At 49.9% G+C, this 21,959-nt stretch overlaps 4 protein-coding genes across 7 annotated transcripts; 3 read left to right on the top strand and 1 right to left on the bottom strand.

The window, feature by feature from the left end:
* Positions 1-138: 138 nt before the first annotated feature.
* LOC131272847 (probable Rho GTPase-activating protein CG5521) lies at positions 139-10,525 on the top strand. Of its 3 annotated transcripts, XM_058274715.1 has the most exons (9): positions 139-488; positions 1,610-1,720; positions 2,178-2,195; positions 2,735-4,549; positions 4,727-7,412; positions 7,506-7,662; positions 7,725-8,806; positions 8,894-9,126; positions 9,261-10,525. In XM_058274715.1, the coding sequence occupies exons 1-9, from the start codon at positions 383-385 to the stop codon at positions 9,554-9,556; spliced, it is 6,504 nt and encodes a 2,167-aa protein (XP_058130698.1). In that variant the 5' UTR covers positions 139-382; the 3' UTR covers positions 9,557-10,525. The 3 variants fall into 3 exon arrangements, with proteins under 3 accessions (XP_058130698.1, XP_058130697.1, XP_058130699.1); XM_058274714.1 differs by having other exon boundaries at positions 2,735-7,662; XM_058274716.1 differs by lacking the exon at positions 2,178-2,195 and having other exon boundaries at positions 2,735-7,662; positions 8,894-9,005; positions 9,261-9,426.
* Positions 10,526-11,572: 1,047 nt separating this feature from the next.
* On the bottom strand, positions 11,573-14,145 carry LOC131259696 (aspartate aminotransferase, cytoplasmic). Its single transcript, XM_058261269.1, has 4 exons — positions 13,812-14,145; positions 12,743-13,402; positions 12,362-12,670; positions 11,573-12,269 (listed from the first exon to the last, which is right to left on the bottom strand). Exons 1-4 carry the CDS (start codon positions 13,918-13,920, stop codon positions 12,133-12,135), a joined length of 1,215 nt encoding a protein of 404 aa, XP_058117252.1. The 5' UTR covers positions 13,921-14,145; the 3' UTR covers positions 11,573-12,132.
* A 342-nt stretch (positions 14,146-14,487) lies between these two features.
* LOC131272421 (protein C12orf4 homolog) lies at positions 14,488-16,315 on the top strand. Its single transcript, XM_058274145.1, has 2 exons — positions 14,488-15,905; positions 15,971-16,315. Exons 1-2 carry the CDS (start codon positions 14,535-14,537, stop codon positions 16,178-16,180), a joined length of 1,581 nt encoding a protein of 526 aa, XP_058130128.1. The 5' UTR covers positions 14,488-14,534; the 3' UTR covers positions 16,181-16,315.
* A 736-nt stretch (positions 16,316-17,051) lies between these two features.
* LOC131272329 (uncharacterized) lies at positions 17,052-21,880 on the top strand. 2 transcript variants are annotated; one of them, XM_058274029.1, is made up of 4 exons: positions 17,052-17,607; positions 18,070-18,649; positions 18,740-19,012; positions 19,092-21,880. In XM_058274029.1, exons 3-4 carry the CDS (start codon positions 18,857-18,859, stop codon positions 20,760-20,762), a joined length of 1,827 nt encoding a protein of 608 aa, XP_058130012.1. In that variant the 5' UTR covers positions 17,052-17,607; positions 18,070-18,649; positions 18,740-18,856; the 3' UTR covers positions 20,763-21,880. The 2 variants fall into 2 exon arrangements, with proteins under 2 accessions (XP_058130012.1, XP_058130011.1); XM_058274028.1 differs by having other exon boundaries at positions 18,070-19,012.
* Positions 21,881-21,959: the final 79 nt, after the last annotated feature.

A 21,959-nucleotide genomic window follows, 5' to 3' on the forward strand; every position in this document is an offset into this window, starting at 1 on the left:
CATCACCGAATACCTGTAGGTTTCGAAAAACGCAACTCGGATCGCTGCAAGACTACGTGCATCAAAATTGTGTTTCAGATGTTTAAGCAAAAGTGAAGTCCTTTCTCATCGTAAACAAACCATTGGGGTAGCAATCAAGGCGGGGATGAATTAAGTGCAGCATCGTACCTACGCAACGCAGTGCGTTGGCAAGAATTCCATGTCCAACATGGAGGATTTGTTTTTGTTTTCTCCACGGTCGCTCCGCTGCGAGTAGCCCCCTTTGCGACTGGAAGTGGATGTGCTAACCACCACCAAGTGCGCCTTCGCCCCATAGATCCGTCGAAGCACTCCCGTTACCTTTGTTGTACGAGTTGGCAAACCCGAACCGAACGATAGAACGATGTTTACAAAAAAGGCCAATATCGATTTGAAAAAGTCGACGCAGAAAATTCAGGATAGCAAGAAAGATTCCGCTGCCCGCCTGCGACACCTGAAAACCATACTAGGTAAGCAACGTCATGAGATGCCAAAGGAGGTGAAAGGGGTGAACGAAAAGTAGTGCTACGAATTGCGCGAACGTCTGGTGCCACCAAATATCGGTAGATCGATTCTCCGTCGAGGTGTAGGCTTGACAACGACGACGATGCAGGGATAAGCGGGGCTATTTAATTTACATATTACAGTTCGTGTACACGTCAGAGCAGGCCCACTGGACCGACGGGAACGAATGGATGGACGGACGTGAATCACACCTGTATGCCATGTTTTCAGTCTGCCTACCCCTCCCTACTCCCACACGGCACGCAAGTTCTACCGATTCCATCTTTCGTCGGCAAGGCATGGGCATTCGTGTGAAACATACGGCACTATCCCGTTCCTCCAGTGGGGAACCGCATCTCGACGCACACGTTGCCAAACAATTAGATTTAGACGGTCGCTCGCGAAACGAGCAAGTAGGGGCCGCAATTGTGCACTAGAGCAGAGCGTATGCTGATCATAGCCGTGGTGTGCGAGCGAGTGTATGTGGGCGTGCTTGTGTGTTTCTTCTTATGTTGTGCTGCAAGAGTTCATGTGTTCCGAGGGAATCATTCGCGCAAAACTAACCGTTCGCGAGAGGCGCGAGAGGCGCGAAAGAGCGAACAAGCAACCGATACAGCTGTGTGAACCGCGAATCATGGTGTAAAACTTGTCTCCGCGTGAGAGCAAAGATGAAAACGTAAACAATCCATCGTTTCTTTTTTGTTTTACAAGTTCATGGTTTGCTTTGGCGTCAAGCAGCGTGTGTGATGTGAAATCTAAGTTCACATTGCACGCCCCATCCCACGGCTTTCGCATTTCGTATCGTCGACTGTGACTTCAGTAGCACCAAATACCAATATGTTTAACCAACGGCTGAAGAAATCACCACCACCCCTCGCATGGCACACTATTCCTAAGCAGCGACAATGGAGTGTGGCTACGGCATCAGTGTCCCTATGAACTTCTGTTTGATATTCAACGCAGCACCTATCGAATGTCCTCTTTTATGGCCCCACTGCCAATCCGTCGTTTCACATCGAAGAGAAACCGATTTTGTAAATTAATTTCGTTTGTTTTTCTTCCTCCTGCCTTTGCCATGCCGTTGCAGAACACGTGGACAGCGAAGAGGCGAAAAATCTGTTCGAGGCAAACTACAGCCACGTTTACTACATCCTCTACGATACCTTCGTCCAGGCTGAAGCGAACCTCAAGCAGCGCGGTAAGCTATCATACTAACTTTTACTTCTCGCTGCACGGAAACTCGAAAAAACCAGTTTCACTATCCTCATCATCTCGCACGCACCGCTAAAATGTGCGTGCCCATGTCCGTTCCGATCCTAAGACCAATGTCATCCAACAAACGCACATTGCGCAACTTTTCTCTTTCGTTAATCACTGTCCGTTAACCCCGCTCATCGCCATCGGTTCCATTAGTGTTGGGGATTTATGTTTCTTCCACAATTATGTATATGTTTTCTATTTATATATAAATCTTTAATCCACCCTATGTTGCGTCCGCATCGTAAACCAACCAAAAACCAAAACATGTTCGTCCGTCCCGCGTATGGTTAAAAAATTCACTCGATATGCATCAACTACCGGTACCGGTAAATATTTGGCAAAACTGGGCCCCTCAAATGGGTTCTCAAAACTATCTTCAAAACTTTCCATACCAGAACTGTCCTTCCATCTTGGTAAGTGCGTACAATAGGACAGAGTTGAGTTGCGGCTTTTCCCACCTTGGCGCTTGTTGAGTGGCTTAAGTTGTGTTCCTTGATATTTTGTAAGCTTCAATTATGCAAATCTAAGCATGCCAATTCCGACCACCCCTTGCTTCAATGCATGGTATTTAAAATAAGCTGATATTTCAATCTTGACATTTTCAATCTTATTTTTATACTTAAAGTTAGGTCACAATTTGTAGGTGTCAATAACCCTAATACTAATGAAATTCATGGTATAAGAATTTAAAATTTATTTAAAAAAATATTTAAAATTATGACAAACTAATTAGGTCCATGCCTTAGCTTTCACTATTCCCAATAGAACAGTCGAAAAGCAGTAGGTGTAAGTGACCAAATGTAGAATTGAAGTTCGATTGAATTAAAATCGAGGCATGATAGTTTCTTGTTGCTTCTGCACATTCGTTAAAAAAAAAAAAATGCCTGACCCAGAAAACATGTTCCAATGTTCATGCAACTGATCTTTCTTCTACTTTCCTCCCCCTCCATAGTCCACAAAACACACCGCGAAGAACTGGATGGATCCTTATGGCTACTCAGCAAAATACTATGCCTGCTTCCCGAGCTGGTACAACGCCGCTGGCAATGTCACTCGCTGGGCCGGATCCTGGCTAAGCTGCTCCATTATGGCAACAGTGTGAAGCTGCGGCGCGAAGGCGTCAAGTACTTCCTGCTCTGGTACCAAGCGCTCGGTGACAATGCGCCCCCGTTTGTGCACGGCATGTTCACGGAGCTGGTGCCGGGATTGTCGGTTCCGCAGCGCGGCATCAAAAGCTCCTCCGTGGGACCGCTACCGTCCGATAGTGACTTCATCGCGACGGATCTGCTGAACCACCCGAACCTAAAGGGTGAACTTGGCGGTTCGGTGTTCCACGACACTACCGCAACGCACCCGGTTAAATCGCCTGAAATTCAGCCCCTCATTCCACCGAGCTCGAGCGAACGGACGGCGGCTCCGGATCCGCGTGATGGGCTGGAAATTCTGCTCGACTGCATGGTGCAGTCCTGTGGTTGCCTGAAGTGGCGCGACAGCAGCCCCCAGCGTCACATTCGCACGTTTGCGTTCCTGCTGACAAAGTTCCGCGAACAGTACCTGCCCGTGTTCTGCCCGGCGTTCGACTATACCACGTCCGTGTACGACCCGAAGCTCGATCTGCCCGTTCTGCGGAGCGTCTCGAAACGGGAGGAAGTGATGAGCTCCTGTGTGGTCGTGCTCGTCATCTGGATCGCGAAGTATACCCACGAACGGCACGTGAACAGCAAGCTAGAGATTCTCTCGATTGAGGACGAACCGGGCGTGGGAACTGATCGGTCGCTGGATCATGCAAGTCTGCTTTCGAACCTGCGCCACATGGGCTACACGCAGACACAGCTCGTCCGGGACGTGCTCTACTCGAGCCGGGAGACGGTCAACTTTGTGCACGAGATCTATCGGCAGGCCTTCCTGATGGCGTTCACCTCCAAGTCGCAGATTGAGGCCATGCGCATAGCGATCTCGGTGTATCGCGACTGGATGAGCAGCATCCCGCCGCCTCCATTTCTTCTCGAGCCGGAACTCGAACTACAGCAGGCGGTTGGGGGAGCTCCTGGAGCGCCTAATGCGTCCCCCGTTGGCATCACGAACGACTCGGGGGGAACCGGTAGTCGCCCGGGAAGCCAAAGATTGCGAACCGATTCTTACCTCGGTGCAATGATGCCTACAACGAAAGAGAACGCCGGTTCCATACGGGCCGGACTGCAGAACGTGCTCCAAGTGTTCGTAACAAACGCGGTCAACGTGTTTATGGTAAACACGGCCCATCTGAACTTGCATTTCCAGTCGAAAACAAACGCGGACGGCTTTGCGACCCCACTGGACGAGCAGACGGATATTTGCAAGCGCGTGCTCAACATCTACCGCACGATGGTGATGAAGACGCGCATGGAACCGAAGACCTGGGAGCAGCTGCTGCTTGTCCTCCTCCAGGTGACCTCAGTGATCCTCCAAAACTCGCCACCGAACGCGAAACGGAATAATCTCGGCGGACGGCTCGCGCAGCCCATCTTTCAAACGCTCATCGTGACGTGGATCCGGGCGCACACGAACGTCCCCGTCAACGGGGGGTTGTGGGACAAGTTCCTGAAGGTGCTCTCATCACTGACGCACCGGGAGGAACTCATTGTCGAGTGGGACAAAACGATGCAAACGCTGACACGTGTCCTCGCTCGGCAGGTGTACAATATAAACCTTTCCGACCTGCCACTCGATCGGCTGGCGGAAGCAAAAGGAAAGCGCAAGCGTGGCACACCTTCTAACTGGGCCTCCAGTGACGGAGGACGTAGTGTTGCAGTAGGAGGTGGTGGTGCTGGTGAAAAGCTACCCGGAACCGCCCAGCACGATATTACGTTTACGAACGGGAATAACATGACGACTGCTGGGGATGGTTCGGGGCCTGCTTCGGGTGCTACCGGAACGGGTTCCATCGGAAACGGGGCAACGGGAGGTGGTGCCAATGGGTTTAACAAGCGGGGCAGCAATTCCCTGGTCGACGAAGGACCCGGCGGTCGATCATCGGTCGGAATGCGGCTTTCGGGCAACCGAAGCATTCCAGGCACGCCCTCCCTCAACCGAAGCTACAGTGAGGGAAGTCTTGTGTCGGCTCCGTTCCGAAAGTCACGCGCCCGTCGCCGGCTGCGAATCGCGCTGGCCGGAGGCCATGCAGCATCAGCACGCGAGCAACACGACTTGGCCTCGACCGCGGTCTCGGCAGCGGCTGATCAATCGTTCTCCCGCATGCTCTCCAATACGTCCAACACATTCCTGAGCATTAGCAGCGAAAATCTCGAAATGGCTTCCTTTTCCGAGTGTCACGACACGGAAGGTGGAGGTGCAGTGGGAGTAGGTAGTGGTGGTGGTAATGGTGTTCGACGTGCAGTATCACTCGATTCCGTCCGTCCTCCGGGTGGATCGGCGAAGAAACATTCAGATCACGATGGCTACCATCATCATAGAGGTGGAGCGGTTTGCGGTGGAGCTGGCGGGTCAAGAAGTCCTTCCCCGACGGCATCGAGCGGCATCGAAAGTGGCTCGATTAAGGATTCCCCGATGCAGATTGCCGACGCACTGACTGCGGACAGTTCCAGCATCGACACGCAGGACGATCCGCAGTCCTTCGGTGGATCCTCTTCGTCGATGGCTACGACCTCCGATCGTCGCTCGATTCTTGCGGGGGGAACGGCGCGTGGCTGGTTGCCGGATGTTGCTGCCGTCATGTGGCGACGTATGCTCGGTGCGCTGGGGGATGTGAACAAGATTCTCAACCCGAAACTGCACGCCCAGGTGTACCAGTATCTGGTCAGCATGACGGAGAGCTTGATAAAAATACGTATGAATCAGGGCATTTCTCTGGACGGTGGTGCTGGAACGCACAGTTCGTCCGCTGCTAACCTTGTTCCACCCATCGCTCTGGTGGCCCCTTGGTGCTACGGAGCCCTCGCCCTAGACGCTCAGTATGCGCAGGGAAAGCTGTACGCCATGCAGCTTCTCTGTACGATCGTGCAAAGTGGTGCCAGCTTGGGCAACCACCAACTCCCTCTGTTCTACCATGCCCTCCATCAGGCCCTCTCGGGAGAAGATCGAGCAATGGCGTACACGGCTCTCCGATACCTCGGTGGGCCGAGGTTCCTGAGTTTACTCCTCCCGGGACATACTCTGCTGCTGCTAGATTTAGTGCATGCTGCCACCGTGGTGCTTACTTCTTCAGAAACGGGTCCCAATGCACCCCGTGCGCAAGTTGCCGGATTACTCGGATCGCTCCTTTGCTTCCCACGGACCTCACTGCCCGGTCCGGTGCTTCAACCTTCCGAGTCACACATCGATCTGATGGAATGTTCCGATCTGCAGGAGCACGTACTGAACGTGGTGTTACGCTGTGCACGCCGTGAACCGACCGCGAAGGCACGCTGCATCGCAATCGCGTCGCTCGGCCAATGGATCCTCCAGAATCTCACCAACCCAGCGGCGTCGGCGGCGACGGCGTCGAGCGGGGAATCGGGAGGATTCAAGCAAAAAGTTCCGCATCATTCCAGTGAACAAGCGCAGGCGGGACATGCATCTCCGTCTACGACCACATCGACGACGGCGACGGTCAATCCACGTATTCGTGAAGCATTCCAGGTGCTGCTGCAGGCATTACAGTTCAAGCATCACACCATCGCACGGCTGGCTTCGGAAACGCTAAAGCTGTGCGCCGAGCAGGGAGCCCGCATCGAGCAAATCGACCGTCTGCCGCAGCTCATTCTCGACACGGTGTGCCTCTCGCTCGACATTCACAACGTGCACCATCCGAAAGAGTCGGACAAGACGGTCCTCACGTCGCTACTGCTGACGCTCGGCGAGCTGTGCATGTCGTTCTCGGTGGCGACTCTGCAGCGACCCAAGCACCATGATGCGGCTTCCGAGCCGCTCATACTAACCGTGTTTCGTATACTGCACAAAATCGCCACCGGTCTGCAGAACGGTGAGCGCATCAAGCTGTTTACCACCGACGAAGACTTTGACATGACCATCGCGGTGGACGATGTGCGTGAGAGTGGCGCCGGTGGAGACTCGGCGACGGGCTACTCGACGATGGAGTCGATTACCAACTGCCAGTCGGCCATTCGGCTCTGTGCGAAGACGGTCGCGATGCATCTCATCACCAACATTGGCCACTTTCCGATGGGAATAGGAGCGACACGGCTAAGTTCACTGGTGGATGAGCAGGACGATCTGCTTCTCTCGTCGACAGGCAGCACGATGACGGCAAGTGGCGGCCAGTCAGCGCCTACCGGTGGTGGGGGTGGTACTCTGCTGCAGCGTGAAAATTCCATCGCAGGCAACCGGGTCGATACGATGGAACACGTACTGGCTTCGCCGAACGTGCAACTGCTGATGCTAAGCCCCGAGCTGGTGGCCAGTTTCATCGAGCTACCGGCACTCCGGCTACCGGGTGGCGGAGCCACGGCTGGTCTTCTCACCGCCAACAGACAGGTTCGGTTGCTGCTGCGTGATTTGAACGGCAAAGCCTGCTGGGATGCGTCGATACTGTACAAAGAACCGTCGACACCACCGTTGCCAGCCTCCTCGGCGCCTGCCGAGTTCGAAAGGAATACATTCCACTCCAGTGTTGCACCCGTGGGCAGTTCGAGGCATTATGCTAACTCGACCGGATTGACACAATCGGGTGTACTTGGGACGGGGTCAGGACCAAGTGGAAATGCCGGCTTGATGATGACCCCGAGACATTTTGCCAGTGGTAGCGCCTCGATAGATCCACTCATGTCTACTGCTATTGGGTTGCCGATGACGCACGGACCACGGCACACGTTAAGACACCGGCCGGTACATCAGCTACCGGTTGCCAAAGATCTAGCACCCGATCTAGACCAGCTGGATGATGTAAGTAGAGAATTATTCTGTATGTTTATTCATTTGCTGACATGCTTCGTCCATCTCCATAGTTACTGCAATACATCGGGTACACTAGCCCGGAGTGCTTGGATAGTTCGGAGGTGCCACTGAACACCGCTGGCCCGAGCCCCTTAGGAGCTGCCCTGGAAGGTCAAACCATCTCCATCATACTGAACCAACGGACGATCGAAGCGGAAGCAGTTGCTCGACAAAATGCATTGACAAACAGCGGTGGTCAACAGCTTCCGGGCATGGATCAGTCTACGTCGTTCTCCTCCAGCGGATCCAGCTCGTTCCCGCTGGGAGGCAGTAGTGGCTATGGAAGTGGATACTCAACCACACACTCATACTCTGAGGAACCGGCCGGAAGCAATAGTATTGTTCGAGCGCCGGTGGCGCCACCCGAACGATCTACCAACGAGGGTACGACGACTAAACCGTTCCAACTCGGACGCATTCTGTTCAACCAGCTCGGACTCGCCGGCTGGGAGCGACGCAAGCGGACACACCTACTCCAGCGCATCGACAAGCTGCTGCGCGAGCTACGCAATCTCGACAATCAGAAGTGTCGCGAAACGCACAAAATGGCCGTGATCTACGTCGCCAACGGGCAGGAGGACAAGGGCAGTATCCTGCGCAACTCGTGTGGCAGCAGCACTTACGAGATGTTCGTGTCCGCCCTCGGCTGGGAGGTCGAGCTGGAGTCGCACAACGGCTTCCTCGGTGGACTACCGCGCCAGGGCTGCGGACAGACGGCACCGTACTATGCGACGCCCTTCCTCGAGGTGATTTACCACGTTTCGACACGCATGCCGTCCGACACGCCGGAGGCGATTCTAAACAAAACGCGTCACCTGGGTAACGACGAGGTGCACATCGTTTGGAGCGAGCACAACCGCGACTACCGTCGGGACATCCTTCCGACTGAGTTCTGTGACGTGCTGATCGTAATCTACCCGCTCAAGAGCGGCCTCTTCCGGGTAACTGTGAACAAGAAGCCGGACGTGCCGTGGTTTGGTCCGCTCTCGGATGAGACGGTCGTTGGCGGTGCCTGTCTAGCCAGTTTGGTGCGCGCTTCGGCGATCAATGCGAGCCGTGCGAAACGAAGCTCATTGCCACTGTATCAGCAGTAGTAAGTGTTTTTCCCGTCTGATTGTTTTGTGTTTTTTTTATTATTTCCATCATTAACTAAATTATTTTCCCGCTTGCCTCTTTCCAGTTACGAGGAACGCAACCGTTCGATCGATACCGTCGCTTTGCGTCATCGCGAAAACAGTACGTTCGAAGATTTTACCGCCCGAATCTTCAGCCCGATCGCGTCCCAGAGTATGGTAGGTGTTGGTGTTGGAGGAGTAGGAGGAGGTGGCGGAGGGTCGATGGCGTCCGGCACGAACGCACCGGCGCCACTGGCAGCAGCCTTAATAGACCATCATAGTCGTGGGCCATCGAAAAGTACGGCGGGACCCGCTAGTGGTTTGCATTATTATTCTGCATTTGCATGATGTGGCTTGATGGTTCAGCTTGAGCAAGAGTGTGTCCCTAACACAACAACAACCGCCCTTTTTTTTGTTCTATCGTTCTTGCAGCATGGATACACCACCCAGAAATGGTGGCCACGGCCCGTGAAGTAACGCAGCAGACACTCGCATCCGGTGGCGGCTCACTCGATCAACCCTCCCCGAGGCCACTTCGCAAACTGCATCATCCGTTCAAGGCGGCACCGAAAAGCAAATCGAACCAGCACGTCCCGTCGCTCGGTGGACTGGTAGGAGTACCGCTGGCTGCTGGGGGTGGTGGTTCCACCATGGCAATGCAGCCCGGTCACACGTCCCAAGGTACACCGCCGGAAAGCCCAACCCTTCCGGGGCGTAAGATCAAATGAGATTGGTGGTAGCTTCGGGCTACCACGATCGGACTTTCTCTACACCAACCATCACCGAATCGTCCTCATCATCAAATGGCCTCCCAGTCTGCCACCATTACCCACACCACCACTACCAAAACAACCACCACCGTTGCCATCAAGGCTAGCAATAATAAGTATAAAAGTGACGATAATAATAACAATACTATGGGTGGTAGCAACTTGGACGAAGAAAGGACGCCCAATCGGTTGCTGCCCTCCATTCCGATACCATTAATTGATCAACGGTACGATGTGACGGTGGTGGCTACTATAACGGCTTGTTTTTGTGGAAAATGAGATCTGCGCTCGGTGTTGAGCACCATTGAACAGACTTGGGACAAGTGAGGAGAATTACTTTATTTTTATTTTTCCCGACAATTTTTTCTGACGAATAATGGCACGAGAGGCGTTGCACTCGGAGGTATTCGAATGCTTTATTTTTCCTTCACAACGACGCTGGACAGTGTTCGTGGGAGGAGGGAGACATTAAATAGTAAGTTTAACCGTAACAAAACACTTAGCTTTAACAAACTCGTAGATAGACCTAGAAGGTGTCCACAGAGAAAGGGGGTAGGTTGACTGCCCCATCCCCACGCCGGAATTGGGGGACGAAGAAAAGGATCGTTTAATATATACACAAACACACACACTTACACAAGCAGACAATTATATATTTATTTATATTAACATTATTAACAAAGCAACTTGGTAGGTAGGATTGAAACATTTGACATGAGCGCGAATCAAAATCGTGCAGGAAAGGAACAAGGGGAACGTTAGGGAATCCGACGGTTGATCCGACAAGGACTAACCAGAGTTTTGATAATGCCATCGAAACGATGGAGTTGAAGAACAGGAAATGCGTCCATTATCGATAGTGTAGCTACTACCGCTGATAGGTATTAATTTGTTACTTTTTTATATTATTACAGTTTGTAATGTCAATTTTTTATCGTTTTTTTTTATTATTTTGTTCGTTCGTTCGTTCGTTTAACACATTCACCCCGCAATGACGTATTGAGTTTTGTTGTGCACTTAACGTTTAAGAGTAATAAAGAAAAACAGGCGATCGAATATACTAGCCTTTAACGCACCTTTTGCGTAACGGCTAGCGGAAAAGAATACAATTGCTTATATTCTTTGCATCAACTAATTTCACTACTTTTCTTTACTTTTCATTCTTATTCTGACTGTGCTGTTTGAGGAGGTCCTTTTTATCTACGGGTCCCTTGCGGAGATTTCGCTCGCCATCATTGCAAAGACTTAACACACAGCTTATCTGGACGTTTTCCAATTGTTCCATGTAACCTGCTTCTAGTGCGGCAAACAGCAATAGTAGAAACTAGAGAGAAGTTTTGGACAGGAAGCATACATTTACCCTTTTTTAGACTATAAAGATAAGACCGGTTGTCAGTATAAAACCCAAGCGAGGTTTTCGAGCCAATTTCAAAACCGACTGGCTACAGAAACCATGTGATTGTTGTTGTATTGCATTATAGCAGGCGGTGAACAGTTTTTTTTTTATGACAAGGGATTGAAAACGAACAGGTCAGCGAAGCGTGAAAACGTAGTGCACTGAGAAAAATGGGTAAATGCAACACCAACAAGATGTAAAGCCCGGGCAGAGGTGATAATTTGTTGAATAGTTGACGATAACAGTGCGAGTATGTGGGTGGCAGCTAGACGCACCGATAAAAAGGGCGGATGATGCAGCGGTACAGAAATGGGCGCCACTGGTTGGTTGCCGGCAACTTTTTTTCTATTTTCAGCATATAATCTTCTCTTTACTCTGCTGCTATCGTTGCGAAAACATGTTTAAACAATAGGCTTAACGAAAAACCCGTTTGCACATTGATTATGATAACTAACATGCAGTTAAACAAACGAGCAAGTACACAAGAAGTTGAAACCAAAATTGAAGCTAAAATAAATGCAAACCAAATGAGCAAAATGTGGGACTATTCTTATTCTTAATCTAAAAAACAAATAGAATTAAAATGAAACATATTTTTTATTATTATTATAGGCAATCACCAAAACGTGAACATACTTTTATTATACCACTCTTCTATAATATCCATGCTAGATGAGAGATTTTTAATTTATTCCTCGCATTGTTGACACTATCGCTTTGTTTCGCCGTTTTTATCGATTAAGACATATTTATTGACCCGTGCTAGTGATGTTGTATTGTACTGTGTCTTCGCGCCTAATTATTATTCAATTCGTTGGCTGGCTTAAGTTGCTCTTGTTTTAAAAATTGTTAAATATATTGCTTATAAATTCCACTACGGCTTTCAAATGCCACGTTGTTCTATTTGATGTGTGATGAACTGAAGCTAGCTCAATTCTGGTGCTGTTATGGAATACATATTTAGAAAAAATAAAAAGGCTCTTCTGGTGAAAATGCTTTCTGCCGGGGATGCGGTTCATAGGGATTAGAGTGATTTCTATCATATTCAATGCTTGGCCAAGCCGCACAGCATAGGAGGAAGGGCGTACGTTCATCAGCAGGGCAGTCCGCCGTACGTACAATGTTCATGACCCGGATACTATTCCCGCGTGACGGCCGCATGGATGGCATTGGCTACGTACGCCACGTTGCCTTCATTCAATCCGCACATACTGATGCGGCCCGTTTTCAGCAGGTAGATGCTGAACTCTTTTATCAGAATTTGCACCTGTTTTTCTACAGGAAAAAAAACAAACAAATATTGCGTCATAAAATCAGGGACATGATGCACTCGACAGCGAATTGATAGCGATTGGTTATCAACGTACCATTTAGTCCCGTGTAGGAAAACATTCCAATCTGGTTGGTGATATGCTCCCAAGTGCCGGGGGTCTTCAGTGCCACCAGCTCATCGTACAGTGCCTTTCGCATGGTAATAATGCGTGAGCTCATCGTCTTGATGCACTCCATCCACTCGTTGCGTAGCTCCGTATCGTTCAGTACTCGGCTCACGATCCGGCTGCCGAATGCCGGTGGGTTCGAGTACATTCCACGGATAAGCCAGGTAATCTGTGACGCGACCGCCGCACTGGTGGTAGCATCCTTCTGCACCACAGTCAGATTACCGATGCGTTCGTCTGGGAAGGAAATATAAATCAGTAATCATCCACCCATTTTATGCGAATGGCTTTCCCAAGTCGAATACTCACTGTAGAGACCAAAATTCTTGGCAAAACTTTGCGAACAGAACAGCTCAAAGCCACGTTCGACAAAGTAACGGACGGCAAAGGCGTCCTTGTTCGGGTCACCGCTGGCAAAGCCTTGGTAAGCCGAGTCGAAGAACGGGAACAGTTTGCGGTGCTCGCACAGATCCGCAATCTGCTTCCATTGGTCTTGCGTTGGGTCGATGCCGGTTGGATTGTGGGCACAGGCATGCAAAATCACCACCGCCCCTTCCGGCGCCTTGCCAAGATCCTCCATCATACCCTCGAAGTCAATCGAACGGGTCTCCTGATGCCAGTACCGGTACGTGCGCGGTTCGGTGAAGCCGGCGTACACGAACAACTTGTGATGGTTTTCCCACGTCGGGTCCGAATAGTAGAACGTGGTGCGGTTCAGTATGCGCGCCAGGAACTCGGCCCCCACACGAAGCGCACCCGTACCCGACAGACATTGGACACCGAACGCTCGTTTGCTCTTAATTGCTTCACTGTCATCGCCCAGCAGGAGCGTGGTGGCCGCGCTTGTTAGGTTGTCCGTACCGAGCACAGGAAGGTATTCGTGATTCAACGAACCATCGGCGACGATGGCAGCTTCCGCTTTCTTAACCACCGGCAAAATCCATGGCTTTCCCTCGTTCGTTCGGTAAGCTAAAAAGGTAAAACAAAACTCGTGTAAGAAGATGTTGTTTTTGCGATATTGCAATTTTTTCTCCATCTCATCAAGAACAACAATAGCCTGCCTGATAACGGTTGCTATGATTGGCATATGCTCAAGAGACGACATCCCGTTTTTCTCCCCCTTCCCCTTTCTGATGCCATAACCATCAGTAGATGATGAAGTATATCAGCGGTTAGTTTGCGTAAGCATTTTTCACACGGCATGGAGTACAAAAAAAGCAGATGCAAAATTAGACATTATTGCAAAGCAAATGTTTTGACCTCGCCTGACCTTGACCGGGGTATACAGTGGAACAAGTGGAGTGAGATATGCGTGGCAATGTAATGTTTTTCAATTGTCTCATGTACAATTTGACTTCTTCTTATGCTAAATACATACCGCCAACACCGAGATTAACCTTGTTCGGGTTGGAATCTTCATTGCAAGCCTTATTCAGGGCAAACACCTCCACCGGGGGGCCCAATTCGACCGACTCGAAAATGCTCATGATGGATGCTGTTAAAACTTTCGCGTTGTTTTTGTTATCAACGAATTACTGATGGAGCTGTACTCGGGCCACCTGTTCACTTCGACGATCAACGTAGCAATGAATTAATCTTTTCTATCCCGTCTTGTCTTCAAGTGCCTACTTTCCCGTGCACTGTGTTTCTTTTTACTGCTCTCGTTTTCCTATTCGCGAATTGTGTAACATAAGTAATGCTCCACCACTGCTGGGGGGAGCCTGCCAACACAAGCGCGTGTAACCAACATTGTTGTACTAGCCGGCATGATGGACAACAATACAGCAAATCTCTCAATTTCTCTTTTTCTTGTCCTATGAAAAAAAATGGTTAAATAAAAAGAAAAAGTCCAAAGAAATTCATTTTTTATTAAATGTCTATATCAAAAATGAGTAATACAATTTTACAAAATCAAACATTTTCTCCAATGTCCCGAAAATCATAAATGGATTTTGGAATTATAAAAGCAGTCTGTATAGCCCTGCACACTGATAAGCGCAGCCTTCCATGCAACCCTGCGTAGTCCAAACATCAAACAGTTGCAAAGAAAAAATACAACAGGTATAACATAAACATAAGTGGGCGTTGTGAGAGGTTGCAAATGGAGCTGGAACCGACAAAAGTGGTCGATTTTCATTATGAATACACCAACGTGGACGAGAAACCAGCCAAGTTGGTGTACGCGATCGAAATTCCCTACAGGGGCAGTGTGGTCGAGCTGAGCCACCAGATTGTCTCGGTTCGGATGGATCCCATAATGCAGTTTCTCAAGGCCAACCGCGATCTGTTGAAGACGTTGGAAAAGTTTGTCGAGCGTGAAAATCAAGCTTTCTACGACGAACGGGATGAGCTGCTGCTCGAGAAGTTCCGCAATGGGACTCCGGATGTGGACACGCTGGCACTGGACACGGAAAAACTATATCGCGAGGAAATACTTGAGTTTGCCGACCGCATCGGGCCGACGGATGAAGAAATCTTTGCTCAAAGCTACCATCAGCTGGTGCATTCGTCGCTGCTGCCTGAAATTCTGACCAAAGAGCGGGAATACGCGCGCACGATTGCGAGTTTGTCGACGCAAATGACCCAGCAAATTACCACAATGAACACGCTCCACCAGGAGGAGATAGAATCGAAGATCAAGCTGCTGGACATTTCAATCACGCCCGAAAACATCAATCATATGCTAGCGAAGCAGTACGGAATGCAAAACATGATACGGAAACAGTGTGAATCGGAATTGGAGTCGACGCGGGGCCACCAGAAACACGAGTATCGAAACTGGGTCACGCAGCATGTCGATGAAAGTTTCCTCGGTCAATCGGAAAGTCCTACGCAGATAGGCAACCGATGGTCAATGATATCAACCCAAGCACCCTCGATGGAGGAAAGCTTCACCATTCATCTCGGATCTCAGTTGAAGCATATGCATAATATAAGGATTCTAAGTACTCGCGTTTCGGACCTGTGTAGTCCCCTGTACGGCGACACTTCGTTTGGTGGTCCCAACGTGGCCCTTGGGCTCTACTCCAGCTCGCTATGCGGTATCGTTGTGCTCACGCCGTCCGGCACAATTACACCCGATAGGGAAATACGTCGCAATGCGAACATGTCGACGGAGTTTCATTTCGATCAGATCGACCGTCAAATAGAAAAGATACAGGAGGACTTGAGAAACTTGCAGCATGGTAATGCTATCGATGCAGGTGGCGCCCAGAGCCTGACGGTAGGCCGACGCCCGGACCGGAATGTGGTAACGGTGAAACCGGGCGATGCGTTCATCACTCGTCACTCGAATCTCTCGCATTCGCACGTCATTTTTCATCTCATCTCGGATGAAACATTCCAAAGCCCAAGCGAAATCAACTCGAGACACCCTGTGATACTAGGATTGAGGAATATTTTGAAAATATCTAGCCGACATGATATAACTACACTAACGATTCCCGCTTTGTTGAGGCATGAAATGTCCGAGGTAAAGGAAGGCTGCTTGAAAATCGGGTTCCAATTATTGCTAAAAATATTTGTCTTTTCCCACAGGACATGACGGTTAGTTGGTGTATACGGAGAGCGGAATTGGTGTTTAAATGCGCCAAAGGATTCATGATTGAATCTGCTAGCTGGGGTGGAGCGGAACTGAACACATTGCAACTTCTACTACCCCATGATATCTCGGAAGAGCTATTCCGCACGTTGGCCGACATGGTACCGCACGTATTCCGTGTGGCCAATCCTAAGATCCTGCAGTGAATGTGTTTGCGGGGGTTTGAGGTACTGTTCGCTAGTCTGGGAACGGGGAAAGAAAGAGCGAATTGAACAGAGCAAGAGCTGCGACAGTAGAACGATGGAAACATCGCGAATTTATGCAAATAAAATATTTAAAACAACCCACAAATGGTTTACAAAATTTTGTATTTTAGTGATGATCTTATACCGACTATGACTATGCTGTGAAACCAAGTTGCTGCTACAAAAAAGAACTCTCGTAACCATACAACTTGTTGATATGGGGGCATATACCGAAACCGGAAGATATATGTAGATAGTACTTTCTTTCAAGGTTACTGGAACTAAACAAAACTTCAAAAGGTTGCGTATTTTAAATTTATTTTAATACCAAAAATTGTTCCAAAATTTGACGTTTTCAGCACGTCAACTGATTTTTGAAACTTCAGTTAGTTCATTTCAGCTAATCAAAACTTGAAAGGATATTAAACCGTTGCTACAGTTTTCCTCGTGCTCTAGATCCAACTATACAATATTATCAACTAAATTTAGTGATAATGTTGGGCGTGCGAAGTGGTCGTAAAAATGTTAAAAATTATTTATTTTTCTTAACAGAGACAGGAAAATTCTTCAAAATTCTTCGAGTAGGCGCATTATCCGTGGGCTTACAATTTACATCCTCAAGCCGGATTTTATCTTTTTTTTACAACTTTGCAACTGCTTTTTTTTCAAAAAACCCTAAACTCAAATCTTACTTTATAAACGAGAAACCGTTGAGGATGTGCACTGGAGCATCTAAACCAGCGTTTATAAACGTAATCGTTTGACGCTCGATTGCTATCCTCAGCTGCTGCTGCTGCGAAGACTGCTACATTTTGCTGCTGTTTGCTGCTGTTGCCAACAAGCAAAGTTCATCTTGACTCGCAAAGGCACGGGACTTGACATATTTTTGTTTATGAAACATTTTCGCCACTTTAATCGCCGCCATTGTGACTGCAAGCGACCTCAATCAGTACGCCATCCCCAGAAGTAACGAGAACGCCACGAGTCGTGTTTGATTTGCTAGTATTCGCGCTGGGTTTTTAGCAGCAGGACACCGAACGTCGGGTTCGATGTTGGGCCGTCGATGGCGGGCGCGTGTGTGTATGTTCGTATCTGTGAATGTTTCGTGAAGTTTGGACGGGCAGGCGAGTAACGCGGACAGGTTCGCGTTCGAACGCTATTAGTGTCTCGCGGAGGCGCTTGTGTTTTTGCGGAATAAAACTATCGAAATATCTAAAACTCCACGCACGGCAAGGAGCGTACCAAGCTGGAGGCATAGCCTTGCCACCTCTAGTGAGTTGAAGGACGCAAAAAGTAAAGAAAAAGAACGCCCAAGTGCTACTGTCCACGCAGAGATTTTTGAGGCTTCAAAGCGTTTCAGCTATTCTTACCCGCTTAGTCCATAAAATGTGAGTAGCATGGATCTTTACGGTCCACAAATTACGTACCAGCAAAATACTAACAAAAACCCCAACCAAAAAGAGATGATCATGTTGAAGAGTGTGCCATAAGCTAACCTTCCTACCAAAGGATGATGATACCGTCTTCGTAACCATTTTCCACCGACGGTATTATTGGTTTACCGTGCGAACAAAATAACGCGTGGCACTGGAGTCGATGTAGCATTCCAACTCCTTGTACTGGCGTTCGTTCATGGTGAAGTCGAGCATGATTGTTCACTTGTTTGTGCGATCGCCATTCCCCCAGATTCGCTGTGACAGTTCATTGAAGGGAAAATGTGTGTTGTTTTGTTTTTCTTCTTGAACTTCCTCTGGACTGGCTTCACGCTGGACCCCCTCCTTCTTACACCGTTTTTACTACGTTTCCTCACAACCAACCCCCTTCGTTTTGTTTCTCATTCTCTTTGACAGTGACCGTGTGAAAGCGTACGGTGTTGTGTGTCCCGAAAACCTCGGCGCCTCGGCCCGGAGCAACCAAGAACGGCGACGAGCAGTCGAAAAGAGAAAAGAAAACTAACAAGCCTCACACGAAAATCGAACGCTGAGAAGAAACCGTGCGGTGGATACAACGGGAAGTCGAAAAGCGAAAGCCCGTTTCTGCTGTGCAGGGAAGGAAGAAACGCGAGCAGAAAGAGAAAGAAAAAACAAAACGCAAATCTTAGGCAGCTACGACAGACGACCCGAGCGTAAGCGCAAGCAAGACGCAGCTTGCGGTCGGTCTGTGTGTGCGAGCGTGAAAGGAGATTGATCATTGCCTACTCCATCCGTCAATATTGTGAGTGATTTTTTTATGCCGTCAATGAATTCCATCGCTACGGTCGTGTAAATATTACCGAAAAAAGAAAATAACGGAAACCGCTTCCTGGAAGACGCTCGCTCTTGCCCTGGGAAGGGGGTGTCCAAGGGAGAGGATTAAGTTTCCCAGTTTGTAACGCCGTCGTGTGGCATTGGGGCTTTCCCTGCCCATTCGGTAGTGGGGCAAAAATAAAAGGTAGCATACCGGAGCCTTCCTGGGACCGAAAACAAGTGAGCTGAAAGGAGACGCTAAGTCTTTCGTTTGGTGTCGCTTTTCTTCTGTTAGACTTTTTGTTTTGGTTTTGTTCTTCGATACTGGTGCCGTCTCGGGGACAGCCGGGCTAGTAGGCGTGTGGGGGAAAATTTACTGTCCAAAACAACGTCAGCCGCGACATCTCTACCCATGGAAATGGACCAGCTGCAGACCCAGATCCAAGCGGAGCTGCCCTTTTGTCGGTTGTGCTTTTCGCAGGACTGCGAGCTGTACGAACTGTTTCCCGGCGCCGGGAACGACAATGAATCTCTACTACTCAAAATACTCGAGGTGCTGGCCATACCGGTAAGTAGTGCGTCGCGAACGGTGCGTAGAAGAAGGCGAGGAAAATCATACCATTACGTTTGTCCTCCCACCCCCCCAGATAAGCTTCGATGATGACCTGAACTCGTTCATCTGCGGAAAGTGCGTCACGACGGTGGAGGACTTCTACGAGTACAAGGAAAAGGTAAAGGAGAACGATGTGTTGCTGCGGGAGAGGCGTAAATCGGTCGAGCAGGCGACGGCGATCTACAATGTGGTCAGCATGCAGCCGGATGCCACGAACAGTAGCAGCAGCGCCTCGAACGGAGCGACCTGCGTCGATGGTGGTGGTGGAGGTGGCCAAGATCTGGGCGGAGCCGGTGTCATCGATGAGTCGCACGTCGGTGGCGCAATGCTCGACCACCGTATCTCGATCGAGGGCAATACGCCACTGAATGGTAACATCATCGAGTTCAAGAAACAATTGTTTACCGCCTCTCCGACGCAGCTTGGCATCTGGTTGTGTGTGGCATCCGGTAGTGACATCCAGTGTCCCGCCGCAATCGAGGTTGACGATAACATACAGGTGGTGGCTGAAATCGGTCAGCATAACCACGGTCTGCCGGTGTCGGTGGCGGAAAACCCGCCGGAACCTACTACGCCGACGAAGCAACACCACCAACACCACCACCAACAGCAACAACAGCAGCAGCAGCAGCAACCGCAGCACCATCATCATCAGCAGCAGCACGTCGAACCGGACACGATCGTGGTCACTACCGGGGATGTATCGCCCGTGCTTGGCACTCCCGTCGGTACGCCGGTAGCAGTCAGTGGCACCGCCAGCACGAGTGGCACCAACAGTAGTACCAGCAAGTCGTCCTCGTCGAAGAAGAAAAAGTCACGCGATCCCTCGTCGAAGCGGAAGGTTTCGAACGACATGCTCGTTGGCGACGGCTGGCTGACCGATGTGACGACATTCAAGCGCAACCACTACCAGCTCGTCACCAAGGACGGCTACCAGACGTTCCTCATCTACAACGGGTATCGCTTCCGGACGCAGCAAAAAATTCGCAACGGCATCGCGGCCTGGAAGTGCGCGTGGAACGGTCGCAAAGGCTGCCAGGCGATCCTGCACATCAGCGAGGACTATCAGAAGGTGAAGGAGGTTGGCTCGCCGCACAACCACGAGCCCTCGCTGCGCGATCGCATAATCTCGAACAAGCCCTCCAATGGGAACGCGTCGGACCAGAGCATCATCATGCAGTCGGACGACGGCGAAGAGATCGAGATGCACAAAATCGTCCACACCACGGTGACGCCCGGGGTCAGCACCACCGTCGTCGCCGCCACCAGCGGGGAAACGATAACGCTCGGTGGTGGCGCAACCGTGGTAGCCATCACGGCCGGTACCACCACGACCACGTCCACCTCGACGACCCCCTCGACCACACTGGACCTCGCCGGCGCCGAGATGGACTTTGTGCAGCAGAGCAGTAGCAGCGGAAGTAGCGAACATTTGATCACAACCACCACCACCGCCAGTGGCAGCGGAGCGGGTGGCGGATCGTCCTCGGGGTCCTCCGGGGACCATGCGCACCACCAGCACCATCATCACCAGCACCACCAGCAGCAGCAACACCACCATCCGCACCACCACTCGCACCACACGCACGAGGTGGTCAGCGTGGTGGACGAGGTCGGCGTGGTGGTCAAAGACGATACGTCGATGTCGATGGACATCGAGGAAATCATACGCCCCCACGTAGTGCTCCATCCGGCGAATGAGTAGGGTTCACTCGCAACACCGTCACAGCATCGCCATTAAATGCCACTCCAACCTGTCGGTGGACAGATTAATTACGATATGTAAGGGGACAGCTGATAACGTGTGCGATTGTAATTAGCGAAAAAGGGAAAACCAAGTCCGGGAAAACAGTTTGTTTTCTTTTTTTTTTAATCTTTGAAAAGTGATCGAACAATTGTCACTCCACAACGTCAGGCGGCAGGACAAGGGGCCTAACAGCGATATATGACAGCAGAATGATGGACCGAAGTAAAAACCCGGGATTTCCTCGACGACCTTCGGGAATCATCGCAACGAAAGGACGGCGGATCGCCGCGGCAACTGTGCGTGTGTGTAACATTATTTCATTTTTTATCAATTACTATAGTTGACTTAAGTACGTGAATGTTTTCTTCACTCTGTTTCCCCCGCCGTGTGTTGTGTGTGAGGATACGACGTACGTTTTAAGTGGCTGACAGAGCGATTAAGGATTTTAATGAAAATACACACACCCACGTGCGCACACACATTCACCCAGATAGGCAGGACCAGGAAGGACCTATTTTCTTTACCGGTTAGGGAACAGCTAGGATTACATGAAGCTAGGAACGGTATAATTTCCTTTTAGTTCGTTCGTTTTTTTGGTTTAAGTGTTTAAGGTCCTTCGCTTTACGGTTGGCGTGCCTCTCGGTCTCTCATCCCGTTCTATGCTGATAACGAGAATCGGCCGGCTCCTTCCCTTCCCTTCTATCCACTGTCACCCCACCCCGGTACACTTCCCCGAAACTCCGTCATTATTTCTCTTAGACCGTAAGTGCAAAAGAAAGTTCGACGTAGGTGTTAAGGAGAATGAAAAGCATATATACATATAGTTATATATATATATATATATATTAATATACATACATACAAACAAGAAGTACTGCTACGGATTCATTGTGTACAGTTTTCGCCAAACGAAACAAGCAGCAGGAAGAACAGAAAACTCCCGCCCCTCCCTCCTGGCTTCTACTATTATTACTATGCCCCTTCCGCGGCCGCCCTTTCCATTGGACGCAGCAATATTGTTCCCTTTTAGAAGAAACCAACAAACAAACAAAACAACACAAGCGGACTTACAATAAAGGGTAAAATCAATCGATTCATTTACGTACAGGTGCGTTAGATTTTTATCCGTGCTCGCGTTCATGTGTAGTTTTCTTC

This window comes from Anopheles coustani, chromosome 3 (genome assembly GCF_943734705.1).
Source record: "Anopheles coustani chromosome 3, idAnoCousDA_361_x.2, whole genome shotgun sequence".
In the NCBI taxonomy this organism is placed as follows: domain Eukaryota; kingdom Metazoa; phylum Arthropoda; class Insecta; order Diptera; family Culicidae; genus Anopheles; species Anopheles coustani.

What these genes read in the sequence shown, in the direction of transcription:
- LOC131272847 (XM_058274714.1), top strand. Translation starts at nt 383, where the DNA reads ATGTTTACAAAAAAGGCCAATATCGATTTGAAAAAGTCGACGCAGAAA. An exon ending in ACACCTGAAAACCATACTAG is followed by an intron (nt 489 to 1,609) that starts GTAAGCAACGTC and finishes ATGCCGTTGCAG; the next exon opens with AACACGTGGACAGCGAAGAG. An exon ending in TAGTCGTGGGCCATCGAAAA is followed by an intron (nt 9,127 to 9,260) that starts GTACGGCGGGAC and finishes TCGTTCTTGCAG; the next exon opens with CATGGATACACCACCCAGAA.
- LOC131259696 (XM_058261269.1), bottom strand. Translation starts at nt 13,920, where the DNA reads ATGAGCATTTTCGAGTCGGTCGAATTGGGCCCCCCGGTGGAGGTGTTT. An exon ending in GGTTAATCTCGGTGTTGGCG is followed by an intron (nt 13,403 to 13,811) that starts GTATGTATTTAG and finishes TTACCTTTTTAG; the next exon opens with CTTACCGAACGAACGAGGGA. An exon ending in CAAGAATTTTGGTCTCTACA is followed by an intron (nt 12,671 to 12,742) that starts GTGAGTATTCGA and finishes TTTCCTTCCCAG; the next exon opens with ACGAACGCATCGGTAATCTG.
- LOC131272421 (XM_058274145.1), top strand. Translation starts at nt 14,535, where the DNA reads ATGGAGCTGGAACCGACAAAAGTGGTCGATTTTCATTATGAATACACC. An exon ending in TGAGGCATGAAATGTCCGAG is followed by an intron (nt 15,906 to 15,970) that starts GTAAAGGAAGGC and finishes CTTTTCCCACAG; the next exon opens with GACATGACGGTTAGTTGGTG.
- LOC131272329 (XM_058274028.1), top strand. Translation starts at nt 18,857, where the DNA reads ATGGAAATGGACCAGCTGCAGACCCAGATCCAAGCGGAGCTGCCCTTT. An exon ending in TCGAGGTGCTGGCCATACCG is followed by an intron (nt 19,013 to 19,091) that starts GTAAGTAGTGCG and finishes CCACCCCCCCAG; the next exon opens with ATAAGCTTCGATGATGACCT.